Raw genomic sequence first — 23,211 nt, 5'->3', positions numbered from 1 at the left:
ATATCATCACTTGGTGACAGGAATTTCCATTTCCTTTCAATTTTATGGTAACTAAGGTTTTTTTCACAATGCCAAGTGTAAGCACTGACTGTAGCATCACTGACTGTTTTTGTGGATTTTTTTATGGATTATAAAAGGTTTTGCTTGTGGCTAATTAACTACCCTGGCCTCTGTTTTTTATCTTTTACATGTAGCTTATTGGCCTGGTTGAATGCATTCTCGTTGTTTTAATTGGAAATGGTACTGGAGACCAGAAAAAAGAGCAGAAGTAAGCAGGTCTGTGTAGTCAGCCAGTACACATCCGCTGAGTCAGGCTACTAGACAGGTGACAACAATATCACATACTGATAACATATGTTTTGGGTAGATAAATCAAAAAAAGGTAAACTCAATTCCAGGAAAATATGTGTCTCTCTTGTGAAATAGTGTCCCTAATGCACTTTGAGCTGTATTCTGTATATGACTGGTGCTTGATAAATAAAGTTATTATTATTATTGTAGCATGAGCCAGTCAAACAATTGTGCTTGTAACGATGACTAAAAACAGTAGCATCTAAAACTTTTCTTGCTGCTAAGAGGGTGATTCAAATGTGATTTTAGTCCACACGAAAACCAACATTGAAGAACATTTGTGAAATCCTACAAATCACCAGACGTCAGCAGTACAAGTCTACCCAATGTTGACTTCTGAAATGATGTAGGCTTTTCCATCACAATTCCCAAATCAATATTTCACTGACAGCATTGTGCATTAACAGGTTAATGGGTGCCACGATGAGATGACAGAGAACCAAATGATGTCTTCGAAGGATTTTATCTGGGTACAGTAATCCCATCAAGCAGGTGTTTTTGGTTCTGCTTTTGGCTCTGCTAACAAACCCACTGGCTGTTGGATGTACAGTAACTCTCTGTCCACTGCAAGATTTCCTAAATAACCAAACTTGTTTTATGCTGTACTTATTTGATTATATAACGACATACATGTTAGGTATTAAACAAGAAAAGTCTTGTTGAGGTACAAATGACAATTTTTAAAGCACAAATGGCTGCGGGGTTTAGTATTGGAACAGGGCTGCTTGACATTCTAGAGGTGTAAATTATCTGAAAGATAAATGGAGCTGGTGGTGAATCAGGTGAGGGCGGATGAATGATGGAAAAGAAGATGGATGACATTGATGAGCTTGGAGAAGAGAGGACAGGGGGGGGTTGTACAAAGCGCTGCTCATTAGATTCACTGAAGTGATGTTTTCAAACAGAGGAAGTGCTGATCAGTATAGTATATCTACGGGATAGATGGGGAGCAAAAACAGAAATGTTTAAAGTGACATACTGAGTGCAGCATGAATTACAGGGATGTTAAGAATGATGTGTGATGTCTTTTAAAGAGACACTGTAATAACAGCATTTTGAAAGCATTTCTGTCCCCTCACAAATTTTTTTGAATTGTGCAGGTTTTGGGCAGTGAGCTTGGTCAATGATTTTTTCAGGTTCCCATAGTAGCCTAGTTAAAGTGAAACAAAATGACTGCAATATTTTTTCACTTTAGAACAATGTTTTACCTGTACTGAGGGTACAGTTGTTTTTTTTACAACTAAAGATTGCATTCTTAATTTCCTTGCAAGGAATGTCAAATGTTGGCATCATTTTGTTACACTGATTTCCCTTTAATAACTTTGAGAAACCATAACAGTCAGATCTAATTTATTGTCAGCAATCTAAAAAATTCAAGAAAACTAGGGAGGGAGAACATTTTAAAAGTACTAACTTTGTCCAAGTGTTAACACTTTTCAGGGATTTAGCTGAATTCAGTTACCCTGCAGCTGATAAAACTAACATTGACAGACTTTATCTTAACTGCTTTGGGATATTGGCTTTAGCGTTGCATTTTAACATGTCTGTAAAGCTGGCTTTGGCTACCACTATCCCTTTTTTGGAAGATTCTGCAAAGAGAGAAAAAAATAGGATCCATTTTAAAACAAGAACAGCTGATAACATTATCATATTTAATACACATTCCGTCATGTGGCTCCTGGCTCTTGTAACTAACTCCTGTCGCTCTTGGGTGGTGGACAAAGTGCTAACTCAATCTTGAAACCCCGTTGTGATGGCTTTACCGAAATCCTGTAAATGTCATACAAGCGCTTCTTTTCCTGTTCAGGACGAGGTGGAGCCTCTGCAACAGGTGAGAAAGGGAGGTACGATGGAGGATGCACTAGCTGCCAAGACCCAGGCAGTAGAGGAGCTGAGTCGAGAGCTTGAAGAAATCAGGGCTGCCTTTGGCACAGAGGGAGTACAGCAGGTAAATGCTTTAATTACTTCATTCAAGGTCATACTGAGTTTAAGCATTTCTTTTTCTTTTTCTTCTTCTTGTACACTACGGCTAAACATCTGCCAGTGCATTTAGAAAATACACAGGGTGGAGATTATTTTACCTTTTCTGATCACTACAATATTTTACCATTTTAAAATCCCTTCAAGTTGTTTGATTTAGAATTATTTTTAGGTTTACTTCACCCGTCATTGTTGTTGGTGTGAACATACAAAAGCTACTGTATCAGATTTTTATTTTTTTATTCCTCCATCAGACAGTTCTGAAGCCTTAACAATCCACATATTCCCAGGTTCAGCCTTCCAAGTATGTTTCTCCTTTTTCATTTCTCTGCTCTATCTCACAATTGTATATATTCATTTACTTTTATAGCTACAGGACTTTGAGGCTGCTCTGAAGCAGCGAGATGGCATCATCACGCAGCTCACAGCTAACCTTCAGGAGGCTCGTGAAGAAAAAGACGAGATCATGAAAGAATTCCTGGAACTGACAGAGCAAAGTCAAAAACTGCATATTCAATTCCAGCAGGTGTCTAAACTACTGTTTTATTTAAGCTATTCTATCCTACGCTAACTAGTAACTACAGCTCATAACACTATTGTAATTTTATTCTACTTGCTACCCATGTTTTCAATTAGAAATTAATTTGTGTATGGAAAAATCACAGCTTCAGGCAGGCGAGACACTGAGGAACACCAGCCACAGCAGCACAGCAGCTGATCTTCTGCAGGCCAGGCAGCAACTTATGCAGTTCCAACAGCAGGTGGAGGAGCTCCAGCAGAAGCTCAGTGAGGCGGAGATGGTAAGAAGTGGCCTGGTGTGATCACGCAGATATCTTTAAGACATATTCTGTTAAATGTAAGTGGTAATTACAGAATGCTTTCAATGCTGCTCCTGTATTTCTAATAATTGTTTTTTTTTTGTAGTCAGGGAGAACATCAGAAGAATCATTCACGAAAAGGCTAAACGAGAAGGACCTGCAGATTGCTGAACAAGAAAAAGTTCTTTTGAGCCGGGAGCAGTCGCTGAAGGAGTTAAGAGCGGCCAAAGAGTCTTTTGCACAAACACTGAAAGAGAAAAATCAGTTAATTTCAGAGCAAACTGCAATAATCACAGAACATGAATTGTCATTAACCCTGCTCAGAGAGGAACTTGTCCATGTGGGACGGACCACAGGTGAGAACATTATACACCAGTCAGATGAGAAAGAACTGATTATAGCGGAGCAAGAGAGAGTCATTTCAGAACGCGAATGCTCTCTCACCCAACTTGAGGACGAGCTGGAGTCCTCTGAAAAACGCCTGCGTGACCTCCAACAGCGAATGACTGGAAAAGAGTCTGAGCTTGAAAGATGTGTGGATGAGTTGGAAAGCACCAAGTCTGACTTAGAAAGCTGCAAAAACAAAATAGAGAGTTTTCAATTAGAATTGGAGAAAGAGCGAAAGGAGTTGGACAGCTGTAAGGCTGAACTTGCAACCTCCAGAGAAAAAGAGCGAATGTCATCTAATGAAATCATGCAGCTCATGGGCACAGTGGAGGGCCTGCAGAAGCGCTGTCACCAGGGCAGCATGTCCGAGAGTGACACCGTCCAGAAAATGCAGGAACAGACTGTGAGGAAGCTCGAACTTCTCAGGGCAGAGCTGGATGAGATGTATGGCCAGCAAATAGTCCAGATGAAGCAGGAGGTAAATTTGCAGCATGCAGCAAAAGTGGAGCAAATGGCCGCGCAACATCGTGCTGAGCTTGAGCGTCTTAAAGCACAACAATTGTCTCAAAGCCCCGCTGTCAGCACTGTTGAGGTGGACACTCTCAATGCTAAGATTAGCAAGCTTCAAGATACATTAGAGCAAACCCAAGCAATGCACGAGAAAGCCAGGCATGAGCTTAGCCAAGTCACCCAAGAGAAGTTCAACCTGCAGGCAAAGGTTGAGGATCTTCTTAAAGATCTCCATTCTGCTAAAGAAAAAGTGGAGCAGGTCTCCCTCAGTCTTATCACTCAGGAAAGACAACAAGATGAACTGCAGCGCCTCCAGGAGACCATTGATGATCTGAGGAGCGAGCTGACTGCTGCTCATGAAGCTGCACAAGAGGCAGAAGCAAAACACGATTCAGAAATAACCAACTACAAGATCAAGTTAGAGATGCTGGAGAGGGAGAAAGATGCTGTGCTTGACCGCATGGCAGAGTCGCAGGAAGCAGAGCTGGAACGACTGAGGACTCAGCTTCTGTTTAGCCACGAGGAAGAGCTCACGCAGCTTAGGGAAGACTTGCAAAGGGAGAGCTTCCTGAACTCAGAAAACCTTCTCAATGAAGTTGCTATCAAACACGAGAGAGCGTTGGATGAGCTGCGCATTGGATATGAGGAAAAACTGCATTCGTTGCAACAAGATAAGGCAAGTTTTGCCACAGAGCGAGATGAGCTTTTACACCAAATTCTCGCACTAAAAGAGGACCTTAACTTTGCTTTGCACGGCTCCAAAGCAGATGAGCTTGTCCAGCAGCTTCAGGAGCTACAGGCAGAGCTTGAGGAACTGAGAAAGGGAGGAGAAGAGCGAGCTCGAATGGAAGGCGAGATTTGGACGTTGCTAAAAAAGACAGAGGCGCTTGAAAACCAGACAAAAGAGAAAGAACAATGTTGGGAGAACAAACGGAAAGAGCAGGACTTGGAAAAGGAGATGTTGATAGAGTCCAGTAACAATTTGAGAGAGGAGTTAGACTCAAAAATTACGAAAATTGAGACACTCACAGTAGAGAACAATCAAATACAGCAACAAGTAGCTGAGCTTAGTGAGGAAATTGAAAAGCAGAGGACTACTTTCTCTTTTGCTGAAAAGAATTTCGAGGTAAACTATCAGGAGCTGAAGGAGGAGTACACATGTCTCATTGAGGCAAAGACACGGTTAGAAGAGAGGAAACTGAAGGAGACACTTGAGTTTGAGGCAAAAATTGCCAGCCTTCAGTCACAGATTCGGGAGCAGGAGGAAAATAGCAGAGATGGCAAAATGGAGGACACAAATACGGATGGGTCGGAACATGCTGTGATAGAAAAAGATACTACTGAGCTTATGGAGAAGCTTAATGTTACTTTGAGGGAGAAGGAAAGCCTGGCTGGGAGGCTTTCCGAAGTTACAGAGCAACTGATGTTTACTGAGACCAAAGTGGGACAGCTGGAAGAAGAGCTCATGAAAGTGAGACAAGAAAATGCGAAGGTCATCACTCAAAATGAAAGCCTGGGGAAAGAACTGGAAAAGAAGCAAGAGATTATGAGAGAGCAGGCGAGGGGGCAGGGTGCCCAGAGAAAGCTCCAGCAAAAAGAGCAAGCTGTTGAGCCAGTTTGTTCTTTTGAGGATCATCACCTTCAGATTCAATCTTTGCAAGATGAGATAAAGGCTCTTCAGTCCCTCTTACAGGCAGCTGAATCAGAGAGAGACAGCATCCGTCAGACTGTGGAGCTCCAGAGGCTTTTGCAGACTCCATCCCCAGCAGCAGCCCAGTCCTCGGGGGAGGGACCTGTTGAAGGACGATCCTCCCCGCAGAAGTCCAGCGCCTCAGGGTCAAGCAGGCGCAAAAGACGGCAGAGGTTGAAGCAGGAGCGCAAACTGGGCGCCGCTCTTTCAGACTGCAGAGAAGAAAGACAAAGGGAGGAGGAAGAGGAGGCAGTGGTGGAGGAAGAGAGTGCTGCAGAGCCAGGGATGCAGCCTCAGATGGAAAGCCAAGTGATGTCACGTTCACAAGAGAGAGCCGGTAAGGAGGACTCCACTGACGGGTACCAGGGAGACGGAGGCAGAGACCACGTCAACAAACGGGTAGGCACTCACATGCATCTACCGCACCACTCTCTCCAGTAACAGCCCCGCTGCATTTTTCTCTGCTGCTTTTTTAAGTCTTATTAAATTACATGTTTGAGTGATTAAAGGGCTTTTCTAAAAACTGTGCATGTCAGAAGAAAGCGTAGTTGAAATGGTGTGCTTCAAACATATCACATTCACAATTAATGCTGAGATGTTTGACATTGTTCTTAGCTTCATCAAAAAATGTGTGGAGTTCGTTCACGGTCAGCTCAAGCTTTAACATTGAACAGAATATAACTGAGGCATTTCAACACTGATGTTTTCTCTCTTGTGACTTACGGTCATGATTGCAAATTGAGTGTCTGCAGTCACATCTAGTGTTCAAAGATATCTAGCCATATGTTTGTGCAGACCTTTCAGCAACATTACAGTAAATGGGGTCATTGTGTGAAGAATAATGTAAAAGAGAAAATGTGCACACAGCACAGCCTGCGCATAACGGTGAAGTGTCAAAACTCCATTCATATTCTGCTCATTCTACTTTTAAAGGCAGCAACTGATTAAAGCTATACTATATACTAATACTATATACTAATATTTATAAATTCCTTTCATTTTACGCTGCTTGTCCTCAAACTGTTTTGAAACGGGACTGTAAACACACAAACAAATAAAAAAAGAGAAAACAATCACCCACAGCCTGATGATAGCGTTGAATCACCCATTGTGTAGAAATGTGTACATTCTAGTTTCTTTCCATCCTGCAGGGAGTGAAGGGTTTGAGGTGAGAAGCCAATTTACCCCATTCACGTCTGTGTCTGTGTCACTTCAAACTGTATCAGGCAAAAGATGGTGTACGGTGTCTGTCTGCCTTTTAATATCTGTGTTTCATATTGTCACCTCCTGGGTTGGAACACTACATATGGTCCAGAATTATATTTTTAATGTACTTGACCAAAAACCTAACCTTAAAGTCTTTTAAAAAATAGTGTTAAAATTTGCTTCTGTTGCTTAATGGCATGGCAAAATGACGTTTTATTGAATCTAGGTTTAATGTTCTGTGTAAGTCATTTTACATCTCTGTAATCAACAAGATTAGCAGCCGTGTTTTTTTATGAGGTTCTGTGTATAAACATGATGAACTTCCTTTAAAGCTGCTACAAGAGCTTCATAAACAAAACTCTACATGGGTGAAACAAAATTGAAATGAAGGCAAACTAGATGATGTTCAGAGTCCTTTTGTAAATTATAGTGGATCATTTGAAAAATATTGAACGGTTACTTTCAGCTCCCCCTCAGGAAGTGATTGTGCATCTTGTCTTTTTGTCCATCAATGTCATATCTGTCTGCATTTGTACTGGTGTAATATGTAAGATAATTTTATTAAAGAAGTGTTTTTGTTCTGCATGCTTATTTAGGTGAGCAGTCATGGAACGGGCCACCTCACGGAGCCACTCGTGTGTCAGGGAGCGGAGGAAGCGGGAGAGACTACAAAGCATGTAAATGTCACTTAAGCTCACATCCTGCCCTTTGCTTTTCAGTGTCACTAAACACTTTGATACACCATACAGTGGGGTGTAAAGGTCACTAAATAGGTGCTTATGTAGCTGCAATACAAAGGACCTCATGCAAGAACATTTTCAATTCCTTATCCTCAATATCTCTTCCTTTCATCTGTGAGATTTGAATCGCCAAACTCCAACAAACTTCTTTGGAGAAATTAAGAAAATGAAGACCTAGAAATGATACATTACATTACATGCACTGCAATTTGTTTTGTGTATCATCCAGCATATCTGGTAATTCTGAGGTTCTAAATCGCACCTGTTCATGATTAGTTGCGTATTCATGAAATTTGATTGACATCTTCAAAATTTTATGTGCCAAAATATATACATTAAATCTAAAAAATAAAAAAAAACTCTAGCCAAATCTTATTAAAGGTTCAGTGTGTAATATTTAGGAGGAAAGAATTGTGACATAAATGCAATATAACTATGTTTTCAGTGGTGTATAAAGACCTTACGTAATGAACCGTTATGTTTTTATTACCTTAGAGTTAGCCATTTCTATCTACATACACTGCAGGATTTCGCCATGTTGTGCCGCCATGTTTCTACAGTGGCCCAAACGGACAAACGGCGCTACAGACCGCGTTTCATCACTATGTTAAATACGTACGAAGAAGAGCAGAATTAGTAGTAGCCGACTGGTTTATTAGAAGTAAGAAAAGAAGAGAAATTTGAACAGAGGTCCGCACGTATTATTTAGCACAAGAGCTGATAGAGCGTATCTCCTGCTCGCCCGTGGAGTCCGAATAATCAGTAGCTTTTTGTCTTGTTTATTGCAAAAAGAGAAATAGAACTTTGATTTGTGCAAAATCACGTATTGCATTTACATATTTTGCAAACATGTCATTTGTAATATGGTTATAACGGTTAGTTTGATGTCCATGTAGAGTGAACTAGATGTCTGTGTGTTGTTTATATGCTCTGATGATGTTAATCCAACACATCTTTGTAGTAGTGTCCATGTTGATTCCACATTCCGTTTTAAGAGAACATGAACACACACTGAAGTCGGAAGAATGACTTCACAACTTGGGTAATGGGATCATCCGAGGAGTATGCGAGTGCACCGGGAACTGTTGGTTGCAGTTCGCAACCCTTGCCACTAGATGCCACTAAAACATACACACTGAACCTTTAATCTTGCATGGTGAACTGATTATTACATTTATTTTATTAATGTATTTTATTTTAGTGCATTTTGGTGTCATACAGTATTTAAACTGCAAGTGCATTCAGATTAAAGAAAGGCAAACTATCTGTACTGCACATGACTTGTATGACAGGTTTGGACCGCTCGTGTATTTCATCCGTACCAAAGAAGAGATTTTAGGTATATGTTAAACATTTCTTAAATCACTAATACCTGCCACTTAAAAACAAATCTGTTTGTAGTAATGGTCCAATAAATGAAGCGTGAGTTTTATTGGTTTTAGGTAGGTGTTATGATTTTTAGTAAACTGTAATTATCATCATAGAAGTAATTCTGTTTTTGTATGTGTGAGTGTGGCAGCGGCACATCATAACACAGCAGCCATCTCTGCAGACAAGACACTGACCGCCTCTTGTCTGCATGCTTTAAGCAGCAACATCTGAGCCGTTACGGGTTTGAAAGGACTCTCTACACTACACTGTCAGATGTAGTGCGGACGGGGAGATTGTATCATAGCAAAGCGTTTTAAATACGGCCTAATTTAAATGTAGAGTGCACTTTAAAAACATCAAAGGTAACAGAATAGCAATTTCATAATTGTGTAACCCTAACGAATTAGTGCTAATGCATAATTAGAGAAAGAGGCCTCACTGTTTGCCTTTTGTTCTCTGTTACAGAAGTGGTAATAGCAGACCTCTCATCCTGAATACAGATGGCTTGTGCTACTGCATAGAAATAGGATTGGTGGATTTATGTTATTTAATATTAAACTCTTCTGATTAGCAAATGGATGTAGCTTACAGCATACTTAAATTTATGATAAATTATTAGTGATATGTGTCTTGTGCTCTTTACAAATTTTCCAAAATGTTCCAAATGTTTTTTTTAATCAGTGTCATTTAGTGTTACATTGTCTTAATATTGTAGAAAATGTTCAACAAACTGCTCCAGTATAAAATATAATTATTATATATGTGGCAAAGGCAGGATCCCCTGTGGCTTATTCCAAACGTGTTAATGTGATGATATTTCTTCCTGTGGGAAGGGTGAGTGCAGGCTGCAGATGGAGGCCCAGCGCATCAGCCTGTCTCAGATCCACGCCGCCCAGCTCGAGCTGCTGCAGGAGGACACGGACGCCCGCACTCACTCTCTGGAGCTGGAACTGCAGAACCTGAAAGATCACGGTGACCAGGGTGAGCAGATGTGTCATCAGCTGCCTTTGTGCGCATTTGTATTTGTGGCAAAGCAGTGGCCCCCCCCTAACAGATGCTTTTGATTTATCATTCATGGTGGATCCAGACAGCACAGGACTCTGGTTGGCTGATGTATCTAGCATTGTTTTTGTATTTTGTTGGTTACAATGCGTTTGCAGAGGCCTGTATGAAACATATTAAATAGTTTAAGTATTCAATTAATTCCAATTTTCTGCTTATTTTCTTCAGATGAGCCAAAAATATTCAAATACCACGACATGTTACAAGCTGTGTCAAAAGAATGCAGTGACATAATTCAGGTAATTATTTAAGTTGTCCAATTATTTAAATTAATAGTAGTTATACGTAAACGTTTTTGAATAAATTCTATTATTGTGTGTTGCCAGGTTATCATAGCATTTAATCTCATCTCTGTCTGTTCTGTGTTCAGTGTTTTCGAAATATATTTGGTGAAGAGTGTTTGGAGAGTGTTGATGCAGAGGGCCGGCTGCCCTCTTCAGTGGAAAGACCAGAAACTAGTGAATCCACCTCCATTGTACTGGAGGCCAGAGGTAATTTGTCTCCTAAAAAAGTAAATGTCATTTAAAGAAAGTATTACTGATAGTATAACGCGTATTGCCAGTGTTGCTAGCACTATAGGCCAATATTAAATTCACTTTATAACTACAAAGTGCTTTGAAATAATATGCATTGAATTTCTAACTCTGTGTATTCAAACCTAAATCAAAAAAATGGAATCTAATCTAAAAAAACTAATTGTTTTCTCTTATGTAGAGCTTCTTAGAGATCTTCAGCAGGTGAGGGAGAGGATTGAGCACGAGCATCTTCGTCTGTCACAGGTTCAGGCTCTGCTGAGAGCTGATGGGAACAAGGTGAGAACTTGCACATCTGTAAGACACAAACTCTGTCCCTGTTCCATACTAAATGACAATTCTAAGCAGGTTTTGACTATGTTATTGGTTCTCACTGGAAAAGTGGAAAAATAAATTACAGTTAAAAATGTCAGCATGTATAAGTCTTTATTTTTGAGGCCCTATTTCCCCACAATGCATCGCACCAACAATAGTTTAATTGGCAGTGAGATTCAAAGGTAGCAGATAACAGGCATTGCTGCATGTTTTGTACTGAATCATCTTCTGTTAGTGAAAAACTGTTGAGTAGTAAACAATTTTTATAGAGAATCTAAGACAATTAATATATATTGCATACTGGACATACTTGTAATGTCATGTAATTTTTTGATACAATTGCACACATATTGTGTACAGTTTGTGTGTAGTATGGAATTAGCACACATTGTTAGTGTGTTTCCGATGGCATTGTTATCCTCACTGTTCTTCAAACACATTAACAAATCTGTTGGTCTCTCAGATGATGGAACTGCAGGAGGCATACTATGAACTGAAGAGCAGCAGTGAGGCGGAAATCTCTGACTTGCGTGTGCAAGTTGCTAACTTAAGACCCTCTACAAGCCAAGGTAAATCTGTAGTTATCTTTTATCAAAAAAAAGGAAAGGTAAACAGGTCGAGCACTAATGTCACTGAGTTGAAGCACAGTGGTGTGTAATAAGATGGCAAACAGACAAAAGTTAAATATTCAGTTGCAGTCTCTCAATATTTTAGAATTTAGGTAACTTTTAAGCCTGAATGATATCACGTGTCTGCCTTTCTCGCTTTGTGCTTTGTGTAGTACGTCTTTACATCTGTGGTCAGCGGCAAACATAAATCAACAGTAACACTCTCCTGCTTTGATCTATTTATGCACATGTCAGCCTAGCTTGCAGTTAAGCCAAACTTCATTCTGTAAATGTAATAATGTGAACAAACTGTTCAGAGTTTGTAATATTGTGTAACATGTATATCTATAAACTGCAAACATACGTTAACATTGTTAATTTTTCAAAAAAGGTGCACAAACATATATTTTTTTTGTTGTATTATCCTCTGTTGTTATCTGTTATTTATTTCTTTCACTGCTCTCCGTTTATTCAGGAACATTGAAGTGTCATCCAACTGATTCTAATCTTAAACGCCATTCCAGTTGAGCATATTGAATTTCATATTTCACCTCTCTAATCGGTTAGATCTGGAGCAAAGGGCTGATGCACCATCTACCGGCCTTACCGAGGAACTACAGAGGCTGAAGGCTGAAGAGCAGGAGAAGCAGCTGCAGCTGGAGGAGAGTCACAGGCAGGAGATGGAGCATCTCAGAGCTCACTACCAGCAGCAGGCCACAGAGACCGAGGAGCGATACCTCACGGAGCTCTTCATGCTGCAGCAGCGACTCCAGGAGGTCACAGGCATTCAGACCCACTTCAGGTGATGACACTGTGAAAAACACATGACCACAAATTCTTCATGTTTTCACTTATGAAACATATTTTTATGTATTCAGACCCACTATAAATGTACAGCAAACTCTCTTTACATAGATGATAAATGATAAAGAGTGGGAAACTTATAAGGAGACATATAGATATACAATTTCTAATTGTGGGATGTTATAACAAAACAAGATAATTTACCTTAAAATGTGCTTCAGTATAGCAATTTATTTATGAAGTAAGTAAGTAAATGCTGTTTGGAAAAGAAAATGGTAATCCAGTAAATTAAACTTGGTATGAGGCGGGGGGAATGGTTTATCTCAGGGGATGTAATTGCGAATGTTGTCTAATAAGGTGTAGTACTGTAGTACTCCTGTCAGTAGTTGTTGTTCACTTAATTAATTCATGCAGTGCACATGTTAAAAGAAGCGCAGACTGAGCTACATGATCTTCTACAGATAACTTCTAATGGTGCTTTCAGACGAAAAGCGAAGCGAGCGTTCGGGGTCAGTTTACATCTTATATACAGTCTATGGTTTACATACAAAGTCGGTGCAAAGACGCGTAGAGCCGCGATTTCCTGTCGGGCGGCGCGAAGCGACGCGAAGGGGGCGGTTCTGGCAACGCGAAGGAATTTGAGTGAGTTGAATATTTTCAGCTCAAGTAAAGAAGTCGCAGGATGCTTTGGATAGCCTATCAGTGTTGAGATTGTCCGTACCTCACTGAGGCTTCAGAGCGTTGTGTGGAGAGTGCCGGGCAGAGCAGGGGATTGAAAATCTGCTGGCCGGCTTTAGAGCTGCTAAACTTGGAGAAGAGGAGCAGAGAGCAGCGCTGCAACTATTGGACAAATAAACACCCGTAGTCGTCTCGATTCTGCTCTGACAACTACGCCGTTTACATGCGGGAGGAGCTCGGAGTTGACTGCTTTTATTAAATTAGCTTTTTACTTTAGTTTTGGGATTTCAACGTTGATTTATTTACACTGGAGCTTCTCAGCAGCTAGCTTCCATGCACATCCGGTTCCAGTGTTGTTGTTAGCTCGTTGGCTCTGTCGGACTAAGACTTTGTATTTATATAAAAACTGGACATTACTTGGAGAAAATAAAGCGAGGAGGTTAAAGTACCTGGTGAGTTCAGAAAACATGTGTCTGTAACTTTATTCCAGCTATCATTGTACTTTCCTGTGACTAAGTTACCATAGCATAGCCCTCATCAATCCAAACTCCATTCAGAAAACAAACATTTTAGAAGTTGTTGTCCTGCTGTCTCGCTGTCAGACCTTACAAAGCATGAATTCATATGTTTAACAAATCTGCATCATATTGTAGTTATTTCAGCATCAGTTTGATCCATTTTTTGCCATTTAATCACAGCAAAATGTTTACTTTGGGTTCATACAGTTGTAGGAATGGCGAGATGTGTTTATTCACATTATCGTGAGGAAAGCGTCCCAAGGCGAAAATTCGCGGTTGGTCTGAAAGCACCATAATAGAAGCTGGTCTGCGCATCCTGTGTAGCACGTGGACGCTGCCAGATCCAGTTCAGTTGACAACAACAAAGCCTTAACTAATGAAATATTTACTAGGTTTTTTAAAGCGCTGTTCATGCCTTTTGTTAGCCCTCTAACCTATTAACGTTTATTAACTTTTCAGCCTTCCAGATTGCTTCCTGAGGGAAGTGATCAGCTGAGCGCTAGAGTTCTATGGAGGAAAAAGGAGATCAATGTTTCCTTTTACAGTCACATATATAATGCACAGATATGGTATATTATTATAGAGTACATGTAATATTTATGTCCATTTACATTAATTTCTGCAATGGTTCCAGGCGTTTTTAAGGGGCTGTGTATTTGTTACATCTAGAGCTGAAACCCAAATCTTCTATAACACAATTATTGTTTCAGTTATTGTCACATATTATAGTAAACTTAATATATTTTGGTTTTGGAGTGTTGTGGTTGGTCACCACCACGGATTCCAGGAAATTATAATTAGAATGTTTTCTGTATTTTCTGACATTTTGTTGACAAAAAGATTAATTAAGAATAGAATCGGCATTTGAACTGATAATGAAAATCAATCATTAGTTGCAGCCCAAGTTATGTAATCACTTCAGTTTCATTAATACTTTTGGAATTTAAATCTAAATATCTTATTAATATAGTATTTGTTGTTTATAAACCCAATCTATTAACCTCATCGCTCAGTAATCATTATATTTATCACATTCATACTTACCTGGGAAGAAAAGCTTTGTAACTGTTTTATAGGTAGGTCATTTTAAAAAGAAGTAAGAAAAAAATCTAACTTATTTCAGGTTGTAGAACAATGAATTTTGACATTGTGTGTTCTCTTTCTGCCTGTCCAGTGTTCCAGAGTCCAGCTCTGAGAGGACTGAGGAGCACAGAGAGGAACTACTAAAGGTTTGGTCTTAACTAAATCTTCCATGTCACATGCATCACATCTTACAATGAGCTGAAACGGGTACATGCATTAAGACGCTATGACAGTAAGGGTGGGTAGGAGGGGGCGTTTGCAGCCTAGAGGCTAAAACGTGCCCTAAATCCACGGCTTTGCTCCAGAAGCAGCATTGTTAAAGGCCCTACATCTTAACGATTAAAAGGTTTGGACGTTACGTAACTTTTTTAGCGTGTCTTTAGTGTCGGCGGCTGCATGAAAGGAGGATTCTGTCTTGCGTGAATGAGCTGCACTCCTTTTAAGCCATCTATCACTCATGTCAGTCCAACTTCCATCGTGTCTTGGTTTGACTTTCTCTCCCTCCAAACTCAGGATCCCACACCTCGTGTGACTGCGACTCTTGCATCCTCATGCAGAGATCGGAGAGGAAGATAGGACAGTAGAAGATTCATAGAAGCACAGAAAGAGCAAGAACGGGAGAGAAACTGCAAAAAAAAAAAAAAATTGAGGGCAACAATGTTTGTTTGGGCTGGAAATGTTAGTCTTGAGGCGAGTGGTACTGAAGAAGCTGAATTACCGTGAAACAAACAAGACAGGGATTCATCACAAGACAGTGGTAGTGTGTTCAGGGAAAGTGTAGCTGCAATGTAATCCCGGGGGGGAGGGAACAAAACTTAGTATTTAATAGTGGTTATACGGTGGGCGGGGTTTAGCTACAGTAAAGAGGACCCGTTTATTTTAGGAACAGACTTGAGGAACTTTTCTTGTCTGTAACTTCATATTTAGTTTCTGCCTCATTTAAACACACTACAGCTGCTGTTATCTGTTACATTAGATTTAATTTTGTAATTTGTAGCTTTCTTTGTCTTTTCTGCTTTATTCGCCCTTCACAGGACCTGGGTGAGGGGGAGTTGTCAGAGGGAGGTGTGGAGTTGCCCTGGCCTGCCAGGTCTGCGGGCCTGACGGCACAGCTGCAGGCACTGAAGAAAGCTCTCTACCACAAGTATGTCCAAGAAGTAGGTGCTCTCAAAGAGCAGCACAGCAGGGAGCTGAGGAGACTGAGAGAGGAAAGGCAAAAGGAGTGGGAAAGAGGAGAGCGCCAGGAAGAGAGTGAAGAGAAGGAGCAGGATCTCAACGGTATTAACGGTGCTGGAATTTCCAGTGAGAGCCTCGGGGCGGCTGGGCAAGTCCCGCTGGAAGAGAGACAAGACTGGGAAAGAGTGGAGGAAGAAGTTGCCAAGGTAGGTGACTATAACTGGTAACAGAAAAAGATTGCATTAAGTTTGATTGAACTGAAAGGATGCAGTTGGAGCTGAAATGAACAAGTGAAGTGAGTCAGTGAATCAATAATCGATTAATCAAACCAGCTTCTTAAATATGAATATTTGCTTGTTTTCTTAGTCTTTTGTGATAGTAAATGGAATATATTTTGGTTGTGGACTACAGGTTGGACAAAATAAGACATTTAATAGTGTTGTCCAGGCTCTGGGAAAGTTTAGCCCAAACAGTTAATCAGTTAATTGAGACAGTATTCAGCAGAATGATAAATAAAATAAATAATCAAAATAGAAGCTAGTTATTTTCTAAAATTTCATCCCAGATTTCTATCAGAACTCTTGTATCTGTGCATCTCTGTATCAAAAAGAGTCCTAAGACACATGATCTCTGGATCCATATTTTCCGACAGGCAATAGTCCAGATGTCCGTTGAGTTTGCACAGCAGACTGAGCTGGCTCGAATCAACAAGCGTGCATGCCAGAGGTGCACCTCCATGCAGACCCAGCCGGATGAAGAGGAGTCAAAGGAGAGGGAGAACGAGGAGGGGACCCCCAGAGGTTCCCTCCCTTCAGGGGCCTGGCTGGAGGAGGTGGAGAAGGAGAGACTGGAGAGGGAGCTGGAGGAGAGGAACGCCGAGATCAGAAAGTTAAAAGAGGAGCTGCAGAAATCCGAACCCGGACCTGAGCAGGTCAGTGACACAAACTGAGCTGTCACGTGTAATGTGTTGATTTACTGTCCACTTTCACCACGCTGCACAGATTCCATTCATTTCATCTGGGAAAATTCATTCATTACTGCTGTGTCATTCATTTTCAGATGCATTGTGTCGCAATGCAGGTGTTGCATCGACCACTCTTTGATTATGTATGCTTAAGCTAACATTAACATTATCCACTGCTTTTTACCTACTCACAGGGATTTTGTTTTGACATAATCATTGACTCCAATGAAAATATTTGATTGCAGTTATTAATGTGGTTAAAGCGCTTAAAATCTTCTTGTGTTTGAGCCCGGATCCAAGAGCAAAACAATGCAGCAACATGTTTCTGTAATTTGCAGTAAGATGAATTCACTCTGTATGTGCAGATTCGGGTGTTCTGTTCTTGTTGAATTCTTGAAAGCTAGAACAACTATTCTAGCTTCCTATAATATTACAGTAATTTGAATTACTGTTCACCCACACAGCACAATAAAAGGGGGAACAAGATGTACACACACACACACATCCTCACTCTTCTCTTTAAGAAGGCTACAGCATCCTAACTGTACAGTAAATTGAGTCTTGATGATTTGAGTCTTTCATTACTGATCTAAGTTAGTAACATGCAGTGGAACATTTATTTTCATATTTTCATATCATCATCAAACACAACCACTCCCAATATCAGAGTAGAAATAGTTTAATAATTTCACCGGAAGCATATTTGTTTATCCACAAACAACATTTCCCTTCTTGATCATGCATACTTTCTACTCTGCGTGCACTGGTTTCCTCATGTTCATTAAGGATTGCTTTTTTAAATCACTCCTCATTCCTTGAATGAGAATTAATCCCAGGGCATATAAGGCTTTCACTAACCATTTATTGCATGATTAGGCTTTAACTGCAAGTTAGCAGTGGCTGTCAGGTTCATTTTTCTTTGTGAGATGGGTTGCTCTCTCTCTCTCACTCTGGGTTGTGATTCAGTAAGTTTAAACAATGGTCTTAGGCTCCAGTAATTGGCTCAGATGAAATGCCTCTGGACTTACTCTGACAACACTTAATTGAGATGTTTACATGCATTATGTTATTTTCTCCTTTGCACCACCAGGAATTCCACCATGGTGTACATTGGAGTTGAGCCACAGAAAATAAACTGAAGGTTGATAATCGTGACATAGAAAGCCAGAATGATCTTGTTAAGACACCGCCAGCATAAAGATGATGTGTTCTCAAGGCCCAAAATATATGGATGAAGCAGTTCACGATTTTAAATTCTGACATTGGTTAGGTTTAAGTTCTCAAGTTTACAAGAGATGAGATTATAAATGATGAAACATAAGTTTATGTTTTAATGCATTTCAATACAAAAATTAGCTGATATTATAGAGCTATAACGAATAAAGACTTAGGCATTATTCACATTTAATGCCAAAAGAAATGTAAACAATTAGCATGTTAATGTCTGTACATTGTGATGGACAAAACATTATAAACATCTTTCAGTATAATAGAATCCAGTCAAAAATAATTACCAGAAAAGGGAACATTTCTGTCTCAATCATGTTTAAGCTTTACAGGCATATTTGATGTTCTGATCTCGGAGTTTACAGCAGTGGAAGGTATTAAAAAAAAAGTGTCATTCAAAGCGTATCTGTCTAAAGAAGTGATTCTTTGACTGAAATCAGTGCCAGCCTCACCCATCTGCAGTCTGGGCACAGTACAGTGTCTGGGAGTGAAGTGACTGGAGAAGCAGAGCTGCATTTCTGCTGTTCTTCCAGGAGGTGGAGCTATCACCTCTGTGAGTTGCTGCGCCTCAGGTGCACCTGTTGCCATAGTAGCACAAAGACAGTAGTGTTTCTCCCGGCTCCAAAGGAGCTAGAAGTGCATCTATGTGTTTGTGTGTCTGTGTGCTCATTAAAGAGGGGTGTGTATGTGTGCGCCTCGCTGCGCCTTATTTGAATTCACTTTTACTAATGGTGGTCACACATTCAGCCACACTTGTTTGCTGCCAGAGTTTTCTGGAGTCTGTTTATCCAACTCCAACTTTGCAATGACGGGGCTGCTGTCTGTCTTCTCTCTCCTGCCTGTTCAGGCCTTAAAGAAGACAGAAGACAGTCAAGAAGAAGCTGAGGAAGAGGAAGGGGCGTCAAAAATAAGAGCTGATGGAGACTCCTCCGATAAGAGCACTGAAAGGTAGGAAACTGGTTATACTGTTCCCTAATAGTGAAATCAGCTGTCCTCCACTAAACATTCTTACCTTTTTCTAGCTATGTATTTAATTGTTCCTTCATGATAACCTTTCACGTGTCTGTGTGTGTCTGTGTGGGGTCTGGGTGACAAACACTACTTCTTTAGTGTGGTTGCTATTAACATAACTGCTCTTGCTTCTTTCAGAAACATCTTGCGTAAGGCTAACGAGAAACTTAGTCAGGTGCTGGTTGACGTCCTGAAGACTACAGCAGCAGCAGAGGAAACCATGGGCCTCCACATGCAGAGTCTGTCTGCTTCCAGTGGAGGGCAACAGGCGACACCGCCCCACTCCACCACACAGAGAGCTACCTGGCCCATCAGACCTTATGCTGCAGGCAAGTAACATCAGGTCTAAGTAATAGTTTGGGGTAAATGCTGGTGTCTTAAGTGTTGGGCAACAGGTTCAACTGCCCACCCACACACATATGTTGTATCAGATGTTGGTAGTTAGCTGCAAGCAAGAAAAGACAGCAGACTAGAAAACAAAATGGATGCCATGTACAAGTCTGGAGTTTGTAGTATCAGTTATTAAACAGTTGTCACGAACAAATTCGACTTCAGCCGTTTTTGTTCCTGTCTCTTTAAGGCCTCCCTCCCTAAAAGCCCACTTTTTTCTAATTGGACAACTTCCAGCCGAGGGACAGGCACTAGCTGGCACAAGGCTGTATTGATGTGGAGAAAAGGCTGGCTCTGCGAGATTAGGCCTCACTGATTACTGTACAAAAATGCAACTTTATAACTTTATTCACTGATTCTGGTGAAACTGGATCCGATTTTATGGAGAACATATTTACTGGTTTTCCCTCTGATGCTGCGCTGACTCAACTTTTAATGATTTACGGAGTTTACTGATGGAGAGATAGCTTTATTTGTTGTAAGAAGTTACTTTAGCTGCTAACTACTGCTAACGGTCCCTGCTGCTAGCTAGTTGGCTCAGTTAGGCCAGGTGACTGGAAGCTTGGTGCTCTGGGGGTGTGTTGGTGTTTACTTTTCAAATTAGTACAGAAGCTTTGGACCTCTGGTTCAGAGCCAGCTAATAACAGCAGCTACAGTTGGCATCAGCTAGCAGTTACTGTAGCATTAGCAACAAGTAGAGCTATCTGTCTATCAGGAAACTTCATAAATCACATAATTGAGGCAGAGCAGCCAGAGGACATCAGAAATAAAACCAGAAAATATTTACCTTTCCGTCATGACTGTAAAACCACTTTCTGCGAGGCATACTGAATAACTTTCAGCTCTAGCTTGATGGAATGGCCGCTGGGTGTTGATGGCTGTCCTATGCTAGACAGATCCATTCACGTCAAAAAGGGAGCCAAACTCAAACAACTTGCTGCACACACTTTCACTGAAAGACGATGCTGGAGATAAAGAGAAAAGATATTTTTTTCTAATAGTTTTGGGGGTTTAGACACACCAGGGACTCATATTTATGTTGAAAAGACATAAAAAAGTGGATTTTGCATAATATGGGACAACTAAACTACAGTATTGCTTACTGGTGGGGTTGCCCCCCTGGTGGATCAATAGACCAACCTGTCATTAGGCTATTTTTTTCTTTAAAGTGAAATATAAATTCTGAAAATTTATGATTGCAATTCAATATTTTGCCAGTTTCATTCACTTTCTGCTACATACTTTACAGATTTACATCTGTAAATAGATTTCAACTGAAAATTGTGGGAACAAACTGTAGTCCCAGCCACGTGGGACAAATGGCACGCAGTCCTTAACAGTAACTGAACACCCGTTTTATTAATACACAAGTTTTTTAAAAAGACTCTTTTCCTCCTGCGTTGCAGACTGCTTCACATATCAGACATAAATTCCAGTTCCCTCTCAGATGCTAGGTAAACGGTCTCCGCTGGTCTAATCACATGCTTGCAGGCAAATTATAGTCAGTCCTTGTCAAATTATGTTCCCGCATGACAATTTGTATGTGCAGTGGTGGCATTACTTTATCTTATCATGACTTTTTATGTAAATTACCTTCAAATGACGTTCAGCAGCGATATTCCAGTAAAACACACAAAAGCACCAAATACAGAGGCGCGATTTGTAGTCTACTTCTAGCATCATGTCACAGAACTGTACAGCTCATTCTGAGAAAACGGGACTGGATGTGTTTTCATGATACTTATGCGCTTCAATTCACAATTTTCCAGATATTCTGTCCTATAATCTGATATATCAGTTTTGTTTTAATTGCCCAGATCAGTTTTTATGCTGACAAAACATCTTCTAGAATATGCCATGTATTTGTTGCATTTGCTTGATTATTATTATTGCTTATTTGACCATGGACCATGGTTGTTTTTGTGAACTCAAATCCCTCAATCCCTTCTCATGCAAAGTAACACAGTGTCTTGCTGCCTGCTGCTATCATAATATTCCTTCCTCTGAGAATGTGAAGGTGAGGTTACAAAGTCGAATAATGAAATGCACATTATGTCATGGGGCTTAAAGGCACAGTCGTGTCAGCGTTGTGTCATCTGAACCGGATGATGTATGCCCCTACACCCTTATTATGGTTATACACTTAGCACTGCTTTGCATTGTAATATGCTATGAATATGAACTACTCATGAGTAGCATTTTTTAAACGTTATTGGCCTACACCAAGCCATACACTTAATTTATTTATTTATTCATGCGAGCTTCAAATGACTTTGAATATTTGTGTATTTATTATTCTAACAGCATTTAACATGATTGTGCTAATTATTCTACCACAGTATTTTTGTTTATGTGTCTAAAGTAAAATAAAATAAAACAGTTTTCAGCTCTCTGTTCCTCTGGTCTTTCCAGGTCACTCTGCAGAAAGTTGCCAGGGCAGTGAGTCCGGCCCAGACGATGTGAGTTTGTGGTCCGGGGAGACGGAGGCTGATGAGGGTCTGGAGATGTCCCAGCAGATGATGGAAAACCTGCTGCTGGGGGCGGGGACACAGCTCGAGAACGAGGAATATTTGATGGGCATCAGCAGCCGACTCCAAACGGCTCTGGAGAAGATGTTGATGGCCATCACTGACACCACCAACCAGGTACAAACCAAACATTTTTGGTCACGTGGTCTGGGATTAATGTATCATTGTAGCTCGCTTTATTTTCTTGTCCTGCTGCGTATGGCACTTTTTGCTACCTAAGAAACTCTTATAGTGTTTAGTCTTAGGATGTAAACTATAATTTGTGTTCTTGTTTGTGACTATAGTTTTATGCAAACAGGTAGCTGCTGTATAAAATATTATGCAACCTGGCCATGAATTAGCCTTGCACCAGACCTCTGAATCGCCACCTACATCTCAGTTGTGTTCAGTGATTGAAATGGACAATAAAAATAAAATAATGTATAATAAAAAGGAAATATAAGATAGAAAATTAATGAATAAAGTGAAACAAAATGGCAGTTCAGTTTAAATTATCAGTCCACATCATGAGTTGCTGTAAGGTACAACATAATTGAATATAAAAGTTGAATTTCATTACCAAAATATTACATTTTTCAGTAGCTTGCGGAACATTTTAAAACTTTTATTTATAATAAAATAATTATGCTAAACTGCTTACGGCATCAGTGTTAAAGGAATAGTTGGACATTTTGGGAAACAAGCTTATTGACCTTTTTTTTGAGGGTGAGGTGAGATGAGAAGATGGATGTGACTGTTGAATCTGTTGAGTAAGTAAGAAGCTGAAGTTTAGCACAAAGACTAGCAATATGGGAAAGCAACTAGACTGGCTCAACATTTTCCTGCATTTTGATGATAGAATCAAACAATGACTGACTAAACCAGTTTAAGAATTCTCTCAGTACTTCAATACCCTATGCTGTTGATCCCCATTTCTAGTTTATAGTCCTTTGTCAGGGGAAATGGTTTCTTTCTTTCTTTTGTTTTAGATTTCAGAGGAATTCTTCACGAACAGTCCTATGTGTTTTTGCCTAAAAGTTACCAATAAACAGAAAGCTCTAGTGACACATTTAGCCTTTGTCAAATCATTTAACACTGTTAACCCCCTCTATGTGTTTCTACCCCTGTTCATGGAAGCATAATGGGTATGAGACTACAGAATGTGGCCAGCAACAAAGTTGGCCTGTCTAGAATTCACACACAAAAGAGCTGCCTCATTCCCACTGGTTGCCTATAGATACGAGCTTTATTTACACTAATCTTTTGTCTGGTGGATCAGCCA

General features: G+C 40.3%; 1 protein-coding gene across 5 annotated transcripts in view; it reads left to right on the top strand.

Annotated features, from left to right (window-relative positions):
- The window catches only part of akap9 (A kinase (PRKA) anchor protein 9), a 73,028-nt gene that overhangs the window by 21,415 nt on the left and 28,402 nt on the right, over positions 1–23,211 (top strand). For 3 of the 5 annotated variants that reach the window (XM_038725396.1, XM_038725398.1, XM_038725395.1), the window contains exons 4-21: positions 759–821; positions 2,159–2,299; positions 2,702–2,857; positions 2,997–3,131; positions 3,256–6,135; positions 7,539–7,619; positions 9,887–10,034; positions 10,284–10,354; positions 10,486–10,606; positions 10,830–10,927; positions 11,427–11,532; positions 12,139–12,373; positions 14,746–14,800; positions 15,689–16,036; positions 16,483–16,761; positions 18,869–18,969; positions 19,171–19,361; positions 21,835–22,067. In XM_038725396.1, the coding sequence (XP_038581324.1) occupies positions 759–821; positions 2,159–2,299; positions 2,702–2,857; positions 2,997–3,131; positions 3,256–6,135; positions 7,539–7,619; positions 9,887–10,034; positions 10,284–10,354; positions 10,486–10,606; positions 10,830–10,927; positions 11,427–11,532; positions 12,139–12,373; positions 14,746–14,800; positions 15,689–16,036; positions 16,483–16,761; positions 18,869–18,969; positions 19,171–19,361; positions 21,835–22,067 (5,442 nt within the window). The other 2 variants (XM_038725399.1, XM_038725397.1) reach the window with 2 other exon arrangements.

The sequence above is a fragment of the Micropterus salmoides genome, unplaced genomic scaffold (assembly GCF_014851395.1).
Source record: "Micropterus salmoides isolate LMB-PRFRI ecotype aquatic unplaced genomic scaffold, ASM1485139v1 Ms_hic_scaffold_17, whole genome shotgun sequence".
NCBI lineage: Eukaryota > Metazoa > Chordata > Actinopteri > Centrarchiformes > Centrarchidae > Micropterus > Micropterus salmoides.
This window is presented reverse-complemented; position numbering and strand designations above follow the sequence as displayed.